Raw genomic sequence first — 18021 nt, 5'->3', positions numbered from 1 at the left:
ATGGCCTTCAACAGGTTGGACGCCGCGTTGCCCTCATCCTGCCTGGTCATCTGGAACATGACGATGCCCTTGGGCCCCAAGGTGACCGGGGGATTCCTCATCCCAGAGGTGAGCATTTGGTCTCCTAGAAGGTCATGAGATTGTAGGATCTGAAGGGCCAAAGAGTCATGGCGCATGTTGCACCCCAGAGTAGGAACAGGACCCTCTAAATCATTAAGTACACCACACCTTGGATGAACAAAGAGTCATCTTTATTTGAAGAACTAGCTGTTCCCTGCCACACGTTGCTGTGGCCCTCATGGGGGTTTTGTATGGAAGATTTGGCCCAATTCTATCATTGGTGGGGTTCAGAGTGCTCTGTGATTGTAGGTGAACTATAAATCCCAGCAAATACAACTCCCAAATGTCAAGATTCTATTTTCCTCAAACTCCATCTGTGTACATATTTGGGCATATGGACTATTTGAGCCAGGTTTGGTCCAGATCCATCATTGTTTTGAGTCCAAAGTGCTCTCTGGATGTAGGTGAACTACAACTCCCAAACTCAAGGTCAATGCCCACCAAACCCTTCCAGTATTTTTTGTTGGACGTGGGAGTTCTGTGTGCCAAGTTTAGTTCAATTCCATCATTGGTGGAGTTCAGAATGCTGTTTGATTGTAGGTGTACTATAAATCCCAGCAACTACAACTCCCAAATGACAAAATCAAATTTTTTGAGTGAAGGACATACATTGGGTTGTTAGGTGTCTTGTGTCCAAATTTGATGTCAATTCGCCCAGTGGTTTTTGAGTTCTGTTAATCCCACAAACGAACATTACATTTTTATTTATATAGATAATTGGAGCCAATAAAAGAGACGAATATAAAGCTGATAAAAGTCCAAAAGCAAAAAGCCAAATAAGCAGTAATATAAGCAGTGTCCAAACATAGAAATAATGACAAAGTTCCAAAAGCTTGCTGTATGAATCCGGATGCAATGAAATATCAAATGCCTTCAATAAAAACCCTGAACTTGGCCATGAACAGCAAGCTGGCTTCAGGAAAGGCAAAAGCTGCACATCGCAAGTGCTGAACCTGACTCAGCACATAGAAGATGTCTTTGAAAGGCAGCAGATCACAGGAGCCGTCTTCATAGACCTGTCAGCAGCCTATGATACTGTGAACCACCGCCTCCTCCTGAGAAAAATGTATAATATCACAAAGGACGACCACCTCACCCGCCTCATAGGAAACCTGCTACAAAACAGGAGCTTTTTTGTTGAGTTCCAGGGCCAGAGAAGCAGATGGCGGAAACAAAAGAAAGACCTGCCTCAGGGGAGCATGCTTGCTCCATCCATGTTCAACATCTACACAAATGGCTAGCCACTGCCAAAAGGGACAGAGAGTTTCATCTATGCTGATGATTGTGCCATCACTGCTCAAACAGGGAGCTTTGAGATGGTTCAACAGAAGCTCTCCGAAGCTCTAGGTGCTCGTACTGCCTATTACAGGGAAAACCAGCTGATCCCCAACCCATCTAAAACACAGACATGTGCCTTTCATCTCAAGAACAGACAAGCATCCCGAGCTCTGAGGATTATTACCTGGGAAGGAATCCCACTGGAGCATTGCAGCGCACCCAAATATCTGGGAGTCACTCCGGACCGTGCTCTTACCTACAAAAAACACTGCCTGAACATCAAGCAAAAAGTGGGTGCTAGAAACAATATCATACGAAAGCTGACTGGCACAACCTGGGGATCACAACCAGACACAGTGAAGACATCTGCTCTTGCTCTGTGCTACTCTGCTGCTGAGTATGCATGCCCAGTGTGGAACACATCTCACCACACTAAAACAGTGGATGTGGCTCTTAATGAGACATGCCGCATTATCACAGGGTGTCTGCGCCCTACACCACTGGAGAAATTACACTAGCCGGTATTTCACTGCCGGGAAGTAGCAGCCAATAGTGAAAGGACCAAGGCAGAGACATCTCCAGCTCATCCCTTGTTTGGGTATCAGCCAGCACGACAACGACTTAAATCTAGAAATAGTTTTCTAAGATCTACAGAGACACTCGCTGGAACACCTCAGCAAGAGAGAGTCCAAAAGTGGCAGGCTCAAACCCAGAACCTCAACCAATGCCTGAGACCAAATGAGAGACTTCGCCCTGGGCAAACAGAAAACTGGGCGACTTGGAAGGCGCTGAACAGACTGCGCTCTGGCACCACGAGATGCAGAGCCAACCTCAAGAAATGGGGCCACAAAGTGGAATCCACGACATGCGAGTGCGGAGAAGAGCAAACCACTGACCACCTGCTGCAATGCCACCTGAGCCCTGCCACATGCACAATGGAGGACCTTCTTGCAGCAACACCAGAAGCACTCCAAGTAGCCAGACACTGGTCAAAGGACGTTTAATCAACTACCAAGCTTGCAAACTCTGTTTTGTTTTTGCTTGATATTCAGGCAGTGCTTCTTGTAGGTAAGAGCATGGTCCAGAGTGACTCCCAGGTATTTGGGTGTGCTGCAATGCTCCAGTGGGATTCCTTCCCAGGTGATCCTCAGAGCTCAGGATGCTTGTCTGTTCATAAGTGAAAAGCACATGTCTGTGTTTAAATGGATTAGGAATGAGCTGGTTTCCCATGTAATAGGCAGTAAGAGCACCTAAGGCTTTGGAGAGCTTCTGTTCAACCATTTCAAAGCTCCCTACTTGAGTGGTGATGACATGATCGTTAGCATAGATGAAGCTCTCTGTCCTTTCTGGCAGTGGCTGGTCATTTGTGTAAATGATGAACATGGATGGGGTAAGCATGCTCCCCTGAGGCAGGCCGTTCTTCTGTTTCCGCCATCTGCTTCTCTGGCCCTGGAACTCAACAAAAAAGCTCCTGTTTGCGATGCCCTCCAACCTTCTCATTGCACTTCCTTCCTTCCTTCCTTCCTTCCTTCCTTCCTTCCTTCCTTCCTTCCTTCCTTCCTTCCTTCCTTCCTTCCTTCCCAGCTCCAGCACTTGAGCCAGACCCTTCGCAACGACGTCATCGAGGGCAACTTCTACGGCGCCACCTTGGCCGGCCTCCACCTCTTTGACGTGGTGGACCTCCACTACCACTTCCGCTTCGACCTGGGCAACCGGGTGAAGGACGGCGTCCATTGGAACAACGTGGTGCACCGCCGGATCACCCACTTGCTCTTGGCCCATACGGCTGACGCTTGGGGGGTCGTCATCACGGAGAAGAGGCTGCGGGGAGGTGAGTGGCCGGATCTTGACCGTTGGGTGGCCTCTGCTTCCATCTGAGAGCAAAGTCCATTAAGCTCCGTAACACGATTTTTGCTCCTGGGTTATAAATGTCATTTCTTAATTGGTTCTATCACAAAAACATGGGAAAAGTTTATTCAGCTGCCAAAACTTTGTGGGAGGGACATCCCATTGTTGCACATTTCACTCTAGTTTTTCAATAGCTCATCATCGAGTCTCAGCCAATTCAATATATGAGGGTTGAATGAAAAGTAATGCCTTCACTTTCATAACTCCTCAACCGATGGCAGTACTGGTATGCGACAGGTACTGGCTTGTTCAGTAGACATTCCTCTACAGTTCCATTTTGGTGGGAAGCCTTAGCATTAAACGGTTGTGTTGTAAAAGTGTGAAGTATGGAACCCTGCGCAGACGATCGGGCAATGCGACTTAAGCAACTTATGTGGCAGGTACTGGCTTGTTCAGTAGACTCGCCTCTACAGTTCCATTTTGGCGGAAAGCCTTAGCATTGAATGGTTGTGTTGTTAAAGTGCGAAGTATGTAACCCTACACAGACAGTCTGGCAATGTGACTTAAGCAACATATGTGGCAGGTACTGGCTTGTTCAGTAGACTCTCCTCTACAGTTCCATTTTGGCGGGAAGCCTTAGCATTGAATGGTTGTGTTGTTAAAAGTGTGAAGTATGGAACCCTGCGCAGACAGTTGGGCAATGTGACTTGAGCAACGTATGTGGCAGGTACTGGCTTGTTCAGTAGACTCTCCTCTACAGTTCCATTTTGGCCGGAAGCCTTAGCATTGAATGGTTGTGTTGTTAAAGTGTGAAGTATGGAACCCTGCGCAGACGGTCAGGCAATGTGACTTGAGCAACGTATGTGGCAGGTACTGGCTTGTTCAGTAGACTCTCCTCTACAGGTCCATTTTGGCTGGAAGCCTTAGCATTGAATGGTTGTGTTGTTAAAGTGTGAAGTATGGAACCCTGCGCAGACGGTCGGGCAATGTGACTTGAGCAACGTATGTGGCAGGTACTGGCTTGTTCAGTAGACTCTCCTCTACAGGTCCATTTTGGCTGGAAGCCTTAGCATTGAATGGTTGTGTTGTTAAAGTGTGAAGTATGGAACCCTGCGCAGACGGTCGGGCAATGTGACTTGAGCAACGTATGTGGCAGGTACTGGCTTGTTCAGTAGACTCTCCTCTACAGGTCCATTTTGGCTGGAAGCCTTAGCATTGAATGGTTGTGTTGTTAAAGTGTGAAGTATGGAACCCTGCGCAGACGGTCGGGCAATGTGACTTGAGCAACGTATGTGGCAGGTACTGGCTTGTTCAGTAGACTCTCCTCTACAGGTCCATTTTGGCTGGAAGCCTTAGCATTGAATGGTTGTGTTGTTAAAGTGTGAAGTATGGAACCCTGCGCAGACGGTCGGGCAATGTGACTTGAGCAACGTATGTGGCAGGTACTGGCTTGTTCAGTAGACTCTCCTCTACAGGTCCATTTTGGCTGGAAGCCTTAGCATTGAATGGTTGTGTTGTTAAAGTGTGAAGTATGGAACCCTGCGCAGACGGTTGGGCAATGCGACTTAAGCAATGTGCAGTCATTGTATTTATACATATAAATATATATGGTGTATTTTGGGGGTTTATGTACATTTTGGGGTATATGTACATGAGTGTATGTATATATATATGCATGTATGTGTGTGTGTGTGTGTATATCTATATATCTATATATCTATATCTCTGTGTGTATATATATATGCACACACATATATATATATATACACACACACATATATATATACGCACACATATATATGGTCTATTTTTGGGTCTGTTCAGTCAGTTCTGCTGGGTTTTTGTTGTTTTCTTTGTAATTTTAGGGGTGATGAACACTCATTGGTCTGTTAGGTGTCTTGTGTCCAAATTTCGTGTCAATTTGTCCAGTGGTCTCTGAGTTCTGTTAATCCCACAAACGAACATTACATTTTTATTTATATAGATCAACCTTCCCCCATGTTTTTATGATGGAACCAATTAGGAAACTGCATTTATAACCCAGTGTGGATGCCACCCAAAGTGAACCAACCACAGTTGGGGCTGTTTTGAACCCTCTCCCTTCCTTCCATAGACCTGGTGCAGGACAGGAAGCCATCCGTGACCTTCAACTTCCGACCTGGGCCGCCGTTGTCACCTGTGTGTGGTCCTTCCTGGAGATTCCCGGAGGATCGCAACACCCATCAGCCTCATCCTGACTTCTTTGCATTTCATGACGATTCCCTCCTCGTTCCTACCGACTATGGATTGAACGAACCTTTCTCAGGATTCACCAACTTTGAGGACTCCTGCCTTCCACCGTTCCAGCTGGATGGTGAGTTTGGAGGCCAGTTCTTGCCTTTCTCTTGTGGTTCTGGCTTCCCACTTCTCAGAACCACGTTCAGTATCCATTACAGCCAAGTTTCCCACTTTTGCAACTCCCTGGAGCTTATAGGACATTTAGAGTGAGAGCAGTCATAGGTTCAAAGGCATCTGTATACCTGGAGGGCTGAAGTTCGCTCAAGCCCCATCTACAATACTATGCAATGCAGATTCAGGATAATAAGAATGCAGATTAACTGTACTAACTGCATCATGTAGCCTCCTACTCTGAAGGTTTTTAAACAGAGTGCGTAGCCATCCCCAGAAGTTTTATTTTATTTATTTATTTACTGGGTTCTTGTAGGTTTTTTTCCGGCTGTATGGCCATGTTCTAGAGGCATTTTCTCCTGACGTTTCACCTGCGTCTATGGCAAGCATCCTGAGAGGTAGTGAGGTCTGTTGGAACTAGGAAAAGGGGTTTATATATCTGTGGAATGACCAGGGTGGGACAAAGAACTCTTGTCTGTTGGAGCTAGGTGTGAATGTTTCAACTGACCACCTTGGTGAGCATTTGATGGCCTGGCAGTGCCTGGGGCAATCTTTTGTTGAGAGGTGATTAGATGTCCTTGATTGTTTCCTCTCTGTTGTTTTGCTGTTGTAATTTTTAATACTGGTAGCCAGATTTTGTTCATTTTCATGGTTTCCTCCTTTCCGTTGAAATTGTCCACATTTATTTATTTACTATACTTGTATACCGCTCCTCTCAGCCTGGAAGCGACTCGAGGTGGTTTACATTTGCTAATCAATGCCCCACAAGATAAAATGCAGTCAAAAACCATTACATATAGTTTAAACCGTATAAAACAATAAACAATTAAAACCATAAAATACAGATTTTCCATCGATGCAATGGAAAATCATTATCCATCGGATCGTTCTGTCATTCCATGGGTCTCAATTAATCAGGTATACTGTGTTTGCAAATGCCTACTCGAACAGCCAGGTCTTAACTCTCTTTCGAAATGTCAGAAGGGAGGAGGCCGGTCTAATGTGCCTAGGGAGGGCGTTCCATAGCCAGGGGGCCACTGCTGAGAAGTGCTTGGATTGTGCCTACCTGGCAGAAGGGAGTTGGACTAAATGGTCTTTGGGGGTCCCTTGTGGTCCCTTCCTAGTCTATACTCCTCATATCCCTAGTGTTGTTCAGCCTTTGATTGTGTTTAAGGACCAGGGTGCTTTAGATGTGGGGAGTGATGACAATGAGTTTCAATAATGTAATGGTCTGGTCAATGATATTGATGCAGCGAATGACCAGGAGATCCCTGTTCAAAGTGTAGTTTCCCATGAGAATGTCCCTGAAGGGTGTGGGGATGATGGTGTGCTCCCTGAATTGTTACCAGAGAGTTCCCATGATTGGGAACATGAAAACAGCTTGGCACCTGGCCCAGCTGCAGAAGTTAATGAGCAAATAGATGGGAGGAGATCGGTCAAAACAGGAGAGCTGAACAGTGGCTTCGGTATTCTTCCAGGCTCCGAGAGAAAAAGATAAGAAATTCTCAGATAAAGCCAAACCAATTTCTGAGCGCTTGGGACATAGCTTAATGAGGAGATAAAAGTCCCAAGTATATAATCTGTAGTCAGATGAAGCATCATTTGGAATCAAGTCAAGATCTCGTTCCTGTTTCTTGGAAGCTTTGCTTGGAAAAGATTCATGTTTAAAGTGCCTTTGTTTCATGGTTTTGATTCATGTTTCCTGGTTTATTGGATTTTGTTATAGAAATTTCACATATGATGGCCTTCAACCTGGGCTTCTCCCAATGAAGCTTCTCACACCAGGCCTTCTCAAACTTGAGGCCTACTAACACTGAGGGCTCCCTCAGACTTGAGGGCTACTAAGTGACAGGCACACCTGTTTGTATAGAACTGCAGCTTTGGCTGAGTCATTGCATCCATTTAACCCTTACAGTGTTTGACCTACATGCTAGGCATGTGCAATCCATGCTTCTAAATGGTTCTAAAGTACTTACAACACTAAATTTTTGGTGGTGAAAACTAGGGGGCGCTGATGCTTTGCTTCTACAGTGTTGCTAAAGTTCTGGTGGTGAAAATTTCAGAACTCCAACAAAACTTTCAAAATTTCATTATTATTTCATTATTGATGATTTTTATGACAGAACCAATTAGGAACTGCCATTTATAATGAAATTTTGAAAGTTTTGTTAGTTTTAGGAATTGTGGGGGTTAAAGTCCAAAACGCCTGGAGGGCCCAAGTTTGCCCATGCCTGCTATAACACACTGGAGGTCATGAATATACTAATATAAATTCTGTTATAGAACTCCAATATGCTGATGACAACGTCATCTGTGCGCTTTAGTGACATCTTATCTATCCACGTTCCTTTGTCCCAACACTATGAGTCTGTTTGTCTTCCCACAGCTGTCGCCGTGGACCGCTTCTGCCGTTTCGAGAGGGTGGACCCCAGCTTTTTCTCCTACGATGCCGAAAACGTCCCCCCGAGGCCCGGCCGCCGGCGCAAGAGGGTTCCCCGTGCCGTTGAGCACCGCCACAACCTCGTCATGCGCCCGCAGTCCTTCTACGCCCAGGACTATAGCCCGTATAAGAGGGGCCACAGAGCCACCTACGAGCGCTATTGGAGCTAGGCCGGGCTTGGGAAAGGGAAAAGATTCATGCCTTGTCATCCACGTCGAGGTTGATTTGGTCCTTTGTATCAATGCGCGACAAAGCGTGGGGCATGTGTGCACCATCGGCTTTGTTGCAAGTTTGCATGGCTGGGAGGTTCAGTTGATGGTTGGCTAATGGTTTGTAGTTTGGATGGAAACTTTGATATGCGACTCAAGTTTTGGAAAGACGTGGTTTTGCTAGTCCAGATGGTTGTAGCAATAATTTCCATTTTGGGGTTTCCACTTTGGAGTTGCATTTGAGCCAGGATTCTGGTTTTGCAGCCACCTGGTTTGATCCCTGCCTCATACCTGGCTGCGTTTTTGCTTGGTTCAGATAATACGATGTGGTCTTTCGTTGTTTTTTGGTTATCTATTTGTATTTTCTCTCCTGAATGCAAAGATGCCTTGTTGCACCGTGGACGGAGATGTGTGAACCACATACTCGGCCCCTTTTGAATGTTTGGGTGTCTATTGTGGATGCAAGATTCAGAAGTCTTCCAATATGGATCTATTTTGCAATGATAGTTCCCAATAGTCGAAAATGGGTGCATTTTATCAGAACATCCACCTTTCCAAATACGCTTTTGGAAGTGGTTCCAGAGTGAAATCTGGGTGCCTGTACCTTTAAGGGCTGCAGACAAGAGGGGATTCCAGCAGGTAGGACTTATCACGCAACACCTGTTGCATGTCCACCTGATATGCAATTCTCACCCTGGAATTCTTAGTTGTGGTCATTTTGGGAATAATTTTTTCAGAACATCCATCTAAGTACGAAAAGATGCTCTTGAAAGTGGTTGCAGATTGAAATCTGGGTTCCTGTACCTTTAAGGGCTGCAGAGAAGAGGGGATTCCAACAGGTAGGACTTATCAAGCAACACCTGTTGCATGTCCACCTGCTATGCAATTCTCACCCTGGAATTCGTAGTTGTGGTCATTTTGGGAATAATTTTATAAAACAGAAGCTTAATTTTTTGAGGCTTGAATTGCCTTATTACTTTTCTAAAAAAGAGTTGTTTTCCTTTTTATCTTTAGCAGTTTTGCTTGGAGAACTTTGGCTTTTGGAAGTGGTTGCAGATTCAAATCTGGGTGCCTGTACCTTTAAGGGTTGCAGAGGGGATTCCAACAGGTAGGGCTTATCAAGCAACACCCTGTTGCATGTCCACCTGCTATGCAATTGCTATGCAGTTCTCACCCTGGAATTCTTAGTTGTGGTCAATTCTACAAAACCGAAGCTTGATTTTTTTCAGAGGATTGAATTGCCTTATTACTTTTCTATAAAAAAAAAGGTTGTTTTCCTTTTTATCTTTTGCTTGGAGAACTTTGTCTTTAATCTGGAAAGTAATTATTAAAAAAACTCTTTAAAAAAAGAAACAGTCTCATCTTTCTGTAGCATTTAGCATTGAGTAGCCTTGCAGCTTCAAAGCCTGGCTGCTTCCTGCCCGGAGAAAGTTTGTGTTAGTAGGTGGTTGCTGGTCCTGTTAGTTTCCTGTCTGGAATTCCCCTGTTTTCTGAGTGTTGTTCTTTGTTTACTGTCCTGAAGACCAACAGGTCGCAGGTTCGAATCTGGGGAGAGGTGGATGAGCTCCCTCTGTCAGCTCCAGCTCCCCAAGCAGGAACATGAGAGAAGCCTCCCACAAGGATGATAAAAACACCCAATCATCCGGGCGTCCCCTGGGCAACGTCCTTGCAGACGGCCAATTCTCTCACACCAGAAGTGACTTGCAGTTTCTCAAGTCGCTCCTGATACGACCAAAAAAAAAAAAAATGACCAGAATCCAACAGACAAGAGTCCTTTGTCCCACCCTGGCCATTGCACAGATATATAAACCCATTTTCCTAGTTCCAACAGACCTCACTACCTCTGAGGATGCTTGCCATAGATGCAGGCGAAACGTCAGGAGAGAATGCCTCTAGAACATGGCCATATAGCCCGAAAAAACCTACAACAACCCTGTCCTGATTTTGTTCATTTTCCAGACAGGAAACAGTCAGGGTGCAACAATAATCTTTCTGTAGCAGTTAGCATTGAGTAACCTTGCAGCTTCAAAGCCTGGCTGCTTCCTGCCTGGGGAATTTTTTTTTATTAGGTGGTTGCTGGTCCTGTTAGTTTCCTGTCTGGAATCCCCCTGTTTTCTGAGTGTTGTTCTTTGTTTACTGTCCTGATTTTGTCAAAGGCTTTCATGGCCGGGATCCAACAGACAAGAGTTCTTTGTCCCACCCCGGCCATTCCACAGATCTATACACCCATTTTCCTAGTTCCAACAGACCTCACTACCTCCGAGGATGCTTGCCGTAGATGCAGACGAAACGTCAGGAGGGAATGCCTCTAGACCATGGCCGTATAGCCCGAAAAAACCTACAACAACCCTATCCTGATTTTGTTCATTTTCCAGACAGGAAACAACCAGGACTGCAAGGCTACTCAATATTAATCAAGTTGGCCAGTGACAACATTCACACGTTCCTCAGACAGACAAGAGTTCTTTCTCCCACCCTGGACATTATTCCACAGATATATAAACCTCACTTGCCTAGTTTCCAACAGACCTCACAACCTCTGAGATACCTCCCATAGATGTGGGTGAAATGTCAGGAGAGAATGCTTCTGGAACATAGCCACATCCCAGAAAACTTAGAGCAACTTTGTTTTTGTGGTCTGCATAGTTTTAAAATGGTATATGAAAGGCTCAATATGGCAGTCACAAAAGCAAAGTTTCTGGAGTAGAGCAACTACTTTCAAAGTAAGGAGTGCACAATTAAACAGGACATAACACTTTCAAACCAGGAACACATATTTTTCCCAAATTTTGTTACATAGTGTAATTGGTTGGCTTAGGAATGGTGTATGATCCGAAAGTGAAGCAGCTGCCTCATTTTATCACCCTTCTCCTTTGCTGATATTCTAGTAATTAAGCTACAAGGCATTGTTTTAGTATTTGTGGTATTTTTCTTGTATGCTTTCAAGTCATTCCTGATTTATGGTGGCCCCAAGGTGAACATATCACAGGTTAGTTTTGCAAGATTTGCCTTCCTCTGAGAATATCAGAGTGAACACATTTCCATGGCAGAGTTTCCCAGAAGGTGGCTAAGGATTATAAGGTCCAACAGGCAGAAAAAGATTAGAGAGATGAATGGCCAAAACGAACAAAATGAAGTTCAACAAGGACAAATGCAAGATACTCCACTTTGGCAGGAAAAACGAAATGCAAAGATACAGAATGGGGGATGATGATGCCTGGCTCGAGAGCAGTACGTGTGAAAAAGATCTTGGAGTCCTCGTGGACAACAAGAGAAACATGAGCCAACAATGTGATGTGGCAGGAAAAAAAGCCAATGGGATTTTGGCCTGCATCAGTAGGAGCCTAGTGTCTAGATCTAGGGAAGTCATGCTCCCCATGCTCTATTCTGCTTTGGTTAGACCACACCTGGAATATTGTGTCCAATTCTGAGCACCACAATTCAAGAGAGATATTGACAAGCCAGAGGAGGGCGACTAAAATGATCAAGGGTCTGGAGAACAAGCCCTATGAGGAGCGGCTTAAGGAGCTGGGCACATTTAGCCTGAAGAAGAGAAGGCTGAGAGGAGATATGATAGCCATGTATAAATATGTGAGAGGAAGCCACAGGGAGGCGGGAGCAAGCTTGTTTTCTGCTTCCCTGGAGACTAGGATGCGAAACAATGGCTTCAAACTGCAAGAAAGGAGATTCCACCTGAACATGAGGAAGAACTTCCTGACTGGGAGAGCCATTCAGCAGTGGAACTCTCTGCCCTTATTTATACCCTGCTCCATCTCCCCCAGGGGGACTCGGGGTGGCTTACATGAGGCCATGCCCATCAGTACAGTAAACACAATATTACACAAAAGCACAACACAGTATAAGAACTTCCTGGCTGTGAGAGCCGTTCAGCAGTGGAACTCTCTGCCCCGGAGTGTGGTGGAGGCTCCTTCCTTGGAAGCTTTTAAACAGAGGCTGGATGGCCATCTGTCAGGGGTGGTTTGAATGCAATATTCCTGCTTCTTGGCAGAATGGGGTTGGACTGGATGGCCCAGGAGGTCTCTTCCAACTCTAGGATTCTATGATTCTATGAAACTAAATCCGATTCAAGGATTGTGAAGTCCATTCAACTGGACTAGCAAACTCTTAAGACAGAGTTGGGTCAATTTTCTTATCTCACAATAAGTTTATGAAGGTGGAATGGTGTCAGAGTAAGTGTGGGAAACTTTTCAAAGTAGGAGTGGGAATGGCATGACATCTCTGGGCACATGAGATCCTTCATGTTGTCCACAGTGACCCTTGAGGCTCCCATTTGAAGTCTGGCTATCACCTTTCTGGCTTTTGGGTCAGTGAGGTTCTGGGATCTCACATCGGTAGATGTAGATGTAGAACTGCAGCAGCTTTGCCGACGGGAAGGGGAAGAACGCATTGACCCTTTGGAAGCCCATGTTCTCGTATAACCGCTGTGCCGCGTACTGCACTGAGGAGGTGCCCAGCACCACCTCCTTGTAGCCGCGCTCTTGGGCAAAGCTCAGGACGGCCTTCATGAGAGCCTTGGAGAGCCCCCGGCCACGGTGCTCCTTCTTCACCGACATGCGCTTCAGCTCCAATGCCCGGCCTTGGAATGTGGGGTCCCTTGGGTGTACAGCCGCCACAGTCCCCACCACCTCCCTGCCACGCACCACCACCCAGAAGTGGCAGTCTGTGGTGTCCAGGTAGGTCCTCTGGATGTCCAGCATGTCGCCCTCCAAGGCCTCCTCAACATAGTCCCTCCACACGGCCTTCACATGGACCCATCCGACAACCAAAAGAGCAGACACAACTGCAAATGAGAGGAGGAAAGAACTGGAGATCCCATACGTTGCCAGGAAGAGAACCAGAAGGAGCCCATGCGTCTGGGGGCTGCGCAGAACGTGCCAGAAGCCGGCCGGAACATGCTCAGTGATGCCTTCGGAGACTATGGTGCGTGCAGCTTCGTAGTCTCCATCCTCATAGCTACGGATACAATACTCGCCCATAGTGGTGGAGTCGCATTCCTGTTCTCCTGGAAAATAAAATAATAAAACAATCCTTTTAAAAAATAAGAGTTAGCTGGGGGATTCTGGTAGTGAGAGTCCAAAAAGGCACATTTTCCATTGCGCTGGATTTTCTAGCCTGAAACGTTTCAGGGGAAGGGGCCAGATCTTGTGTGTGAACTTTCAAATCGCCTGTCCACTTTGTTATGAATAACTTTCCCACGTTGGAAAAGAATATCCCACTTCTGACACCAATTTGTCACGATGACTTTTTAATAATTTTAAAGTATAGGTTCTTTTAATTACAATTTCCAGTGTGAGAGGGTACATCAGATTACAGAAAAAACATTTAGACAAAGAATGACATTGGACATGTAGACAGATTCTATGCAACTATATTGGACCTCCTACAAAACAGGAGCTTTTTTGTTGAGTCCCAGGGCCAGAGAAGCAGATGGCGGAAACAGAAGAACGGCCTGCCTCAAGGGAGCGTGCTTGCTCCATCCATGTTCAACATCTACACAAATGACCAGCCACTGCCAGAAGGGACAGAGAGTTTCATCTATGCTGATGATCGTGCCATTACTGCTCAAGCAGGGAGCTTTGAGATGGTTGAACAGAAGCTCTCTGAAGCTCTAGGTGCTCTAACTGCCTATTACAGGGAAAACCAACTGATCCCTAATCCATCTAAAACACAGACATGCGCCTTTCACCTTAAGAACAGACAAGCATCCCGAGCTCTGAGGATTACGTGGGAAGGAATCCCACTGGAGCATTGCAACACACCCAAATACCTGGGAGTCACTCTGGACTGTGCTCTGACCTACAAGAAGCACTGCCTGAACATCAAACAAAAAGTGGGCGCTAGAAACAACATCATACGAAAGCTGACTGGCACAACCTGGGGATCACAACCAGACAGTGAAGACATCTGCCACACTAAAACAGTAGATGTGGCTCTTAATGAGATGCCGCATTATCACAGGGTGTCTGCGCCCTACACCACTGGAGAAATTACACTGCTTAGCCGGTATTGCACCACCTGACATCCACCGGGAAGTAGCAGCCAATAGTGAAAGGACCAAGGCAGAGAAATCTCCAGCTCATCCCCTGTTTGGGTATCAGCCAGCACGTCAACGACTTAAATCAAGACATAGTTTTCTTAGATCTACAGAGACACTCGCTGGAACACCCCAGCAAGCGAGAGTCCAAAAGTGGCAGGCCCAAACCCAGCACCTCAATTCATGGGTGATACCAGATGAGAGACTCCCCCCTGGGCACTCAGAAGACTGGGCGACTTGGAAGGCGCTGAACAGACTGTGCTCTGGCACCACGAGATGCAGAGCCAATCTTAAGAAATGGGGCTACAGGGTGGAATCCTCGGCATGCGAGTGCGGAGAAGAACAAACCACTGACCACCTGCTGCAATGCACCCTGAGCCCTGCTACATGCACAATGGAGGACCTTCTTGCGGCAACCCCAGAGGCACTCCAAGTGGCCAGATACTGGTCAAAGGACATTTAACCAAATACCAAATTTGCAAAATCTGTGTGTTTTTTTCCCCTTTTTCTTTTTAATCTCTGTGTTTGTTTTGCTCTGTTAGAATTGTAATACAATGGTTGCTGATGACATGATAAATAAATAAATAAATATTGGATGTGCAACAACTTAAAGTTACATTGGACTAACAAACAAAGGGGAATTACATTTTCACTCAACATTCACACATATGAACATGCATGCACCCAAATATTATTATTATATCCTTTTCTCCCTCCTTGGAGAAGCACCTGTTAGGCCAGACACTGTTTTCCTGCAGCCCTTACAATGCATTGTTCCAAAACTTCCATAACTTCGAAATGCCAAAATGCATCCTTTCTCTAAGCACAATGCCAGGGACCTGATCTGTGTTTTCCATACAGCAGAACCTGACTCCCTGTACAAAATCTAAGACTTCAAAAGTGCACTTTTTCCTCTTCCCTTGAGAAAGAAGCCTCAAAATGACCAGAGTGCTCCCTTGCGGATCTGCCACTCTCTGAACACACCATCTGTCTCCTTCCCATGGAGCAGAGCATGGCGGGTGAAACAGACTCCTCAGGTCTGCCACACTTTGAGCATTATTAGACTGAGTCTTTTATAGGAATATTCTGCTGATGTAGTCCCAAAGTTGTAAATTAATGATAAGATGTCTTCCATCCTGGCTCCACCTCAGTTTCCTGGGCAGATGTTGATTCTTCTTGATTGGTGTTAATCTTGTGTTGACTTCTTAACACTGTAAACATTAGGTTCTTGTGGGTTTTTTCGGGCTATAGAGCCATGTTCTAGAGGCATTTCTCCTGACATTTCGCCTGCATCTATGGCAAGCATCCTCAGAGGTAGTGAGGATGCTTGCCATAGATGCAGGCGAAACGTCAGGAGAAATGCCTCTAGAACATGGCTCTATAGCCCGAAAAAACCCACAAGAACCTAGTGATTCCAGCCATGAAAGCCTTCGACAAGGTGACCCCTTTAATTTCCTAGTTTTCTTTTAGACAAGGAAAGTTAAGGGGAAGTTTGGCCTTTTCCTTCTTCTGAAACAGAAATTACAAGCACTGGTTGGATGTTGGATGTCTCTGATCTAAGTACTAAGTTGGCGTGACTCTGCTTACAAGCAAGATCAGGCAGTGTCTGGTGCCTTTAGGGCATTTAGGAAAACGAAGAAGGGACAATAAAGGAGATTTCAAGACAGGCTTTAAGCTAACCTTAAAAATATGGCACAAACGCCGAGAACTGGGAAACCATGGCATATTAGAGCTTGAGGTCAGTCGTTAGCAGCAATATTGTGGGATTTGAAGAGGCACAAATAGAGGGTGAAAGGGAGAAATCAATGTTCAACATTTACACAAATGACCAGCCACTGGCCAGAAGGGACAAAGAGATTCATCTATGCTGATGATCGTGCCATTACTGCTCAAGCAGGGAGCTTTGAGATGGTTGAACAGAAGCTCTCCGAAGCTCTAGGTACTCTTACTGCCTATTACAGGTAAAATCGGCTGATCCCTAACCCATCTAAAACACAGACATGTGCTTTTCATTTCAAGAACAGACAAGCATTCCGAGCTCTGAGGATCACCTGGGAAGGAATCCCACTGGAGCATTGCAGCGCACCCAAATATTTGGGAGTTACTCTGGACCGTGCTCTGACCTACAAGAAGCACTGCCTGAATATCAAGCAAAAAGTGGGCACTAGAAACAATATAATACGAAAGCTGACTGGCACAACCTGGGGATCACAACCAGACACAATGAAGACATCTGCCCTTGCGCTATGCTACTCTGCTGCTGAGTATGCATGCCCAGTGTGGAACACATCTCACCACGCTAAAACAGTGGATGTGGCTCTTAATGAGACATGCCGCATTATCACAGGGTGTCTGCGCCCTACACCACTGGAGAAATTACACTGTCTAGCCGGTATTGTACCACCTGACATCCACCGGGAAGTGGCAGCCAATAGTGAAAGGACCGAGGCAGAGACATCTCCAGCTTATCCCGTTTGGGTATCAGCCAGCACGTCAACGACTTAAATCAAGAAATAGTTTTCTAAGATCTGCACCTCAGCAAGCGAGAGTCCAAAAGTGGCAGGCTCAAACCCAGAATCTCAACCAATGGCTGATACCAAATGAGAGACTCCCACCTGGGCACACAGAAGACTGGGTGACTTGGAAGGCACTGAACGGACTGTGCTCTGGCACCATGAGATGCAGAGCCAACCTTCAGAAATGGGGCCACAAAGTGGAATCCACGACATGCGAGTGTGGAGAAGAGCAAACCACTGACCACCTGCTGCAATGCAACCTGAGCCCTGCCACATGCACAATGGAGGACCTTCTTACAGCAACACCAGAAGCACTCCAAGTGGCCAGCTACTGGTCAAAGGACATTTAATCAACGACCAAGCTTGCAAACTCTGTGTCTTTTGTATGCTTGTTTGTTTTGTCAAAAATGTAGTACAACTGTTTGGTTGCCTGTCACGATAAATAAATAGAGAGAAATGTGTCAAGAGGAAGAAGGAATGGCAAGCAAACTTGTCGGAACTGCCTTCTACTTGGAAATCGGTGTTCTCATTATGATAGGCCATGTGGATCCAGAATAAATCACTTATGGACCCAGACCCTACTTTTGGAAGACAATAATACTCGGCCACAAGGGATCGCATATGATGATGATGATAGCGTTAATGCATGAACTACTTTTGCAGATCTGAAAGCTTGGAGAAAAAAAGTTCATACGGGCTTGAAATTCACGATGCAGCAATTGAGAAGTAAGAATAGTTACTGTAAGGCAGTCATTCTGGACAGAGGACACCCAGAGACACGCCAAGGCTCTCCTGTGCTTACCTGCCATTGGAGGCATATGCACTAGTCTTCCTTATTCGACCTGATCTGGTTTGCTTCACCGAAGCAGCTTCTCAGTCTGAAGATACTTCAGTGGGTTCTCTTCCTCAAAGAAGCCAACTGGAAAGAAAGCAACCCTCAAAGGCAGGACAGCAAGTGAATGGAAGGACGCAGGCAAGTCCTGTCCGCAGGAGCACCAGAAAGTTCGTTCGGGGCTTTTGGAGGAATCAAGAGCAGAAGGAAGATCCTGTGTGCTCAGAGCTGCCCTTTGCACACCGCTGCCTGAGGCTAATACGTTTTGCACATTTCGCTCTCCAAAGTCGCTGAATGTCAACTTTTAGAGGGCGAAGTCACCCCTTTCCCAAAGA

General features: G+C 45.9%; 2 protein-coding genes across 2 annotated transcripts in view; one reads left to right on the top strand and one right to left on the bottom strand.

The window, feature by feature from the left end:
- PCED1A (PC-esterase domain containing 1A) overlaps positions 1 to 8397 on the top strand; it is a 16442-nt gene extending 8045 nt beyond the window's left edge. Inside the window, exons 4-7 of the mRNA XM_067468499.1 lie at positions 1 to 108; positions 2983 to 3229; positions 5360 to 5599; positions 8021 to 8397. The exon at positions 1 to 108 is cut by the window's left edge and continues 43 nt beyond it. Of these exons, the coding sequence (XP_067324600.1) occupies positions 1 to 108; positions 2983 to 3229; positions 5360 to 5599; positions 8021 to 8244 (819 nt within the window). The 3' untranslated portion in view covers positions 8245 to 8397. The remainder of the gene's footprint in view (positions 109 to 2982; positions 3230 to 5359; positions 5600 to 8020) is intronic.
- A 3654-nt stretch (positions 8398 to 12051) lies between these two features.
- Positions 12052 to 13295, bottom strand: LOC132777116 (putative N-acetyltransferase 8B). The gene has a single exon (XM_067468352.1). It carries the CDS (start codon positions 13278 to 13280, stop codon positions 12609 to 12611), a length of 672 nt encoding a protein of 223 aa, XP_067324453.1. The 5' UTR covers positions 13281 to 13295; the 3' UTR covers positions 12052 to 12608.
- Positions 13296 to 18021: the final 4726 nt, after the last annotated feature.

Source organism: Anolis sagrei, chromosome 5 (genome assembly GCF_037176765.1).
Source record: "Anolis sagrei isolate rAnoSag1 chromosome 5, rAnoSag1.mat, whole genome shotgun sequence".
NCBI classification, from domain to species: Eukaryota; Metazoa; Chordata; class Lepidosauria; order Squamata; family Dactyloidae; genus Anolis; species Anolis sagrei.
The sequence above is the reverse complement of the archived record's forward strand: the minus strand, read 5'-3'. Positions and strand labels throughout refer to the sequence as shown.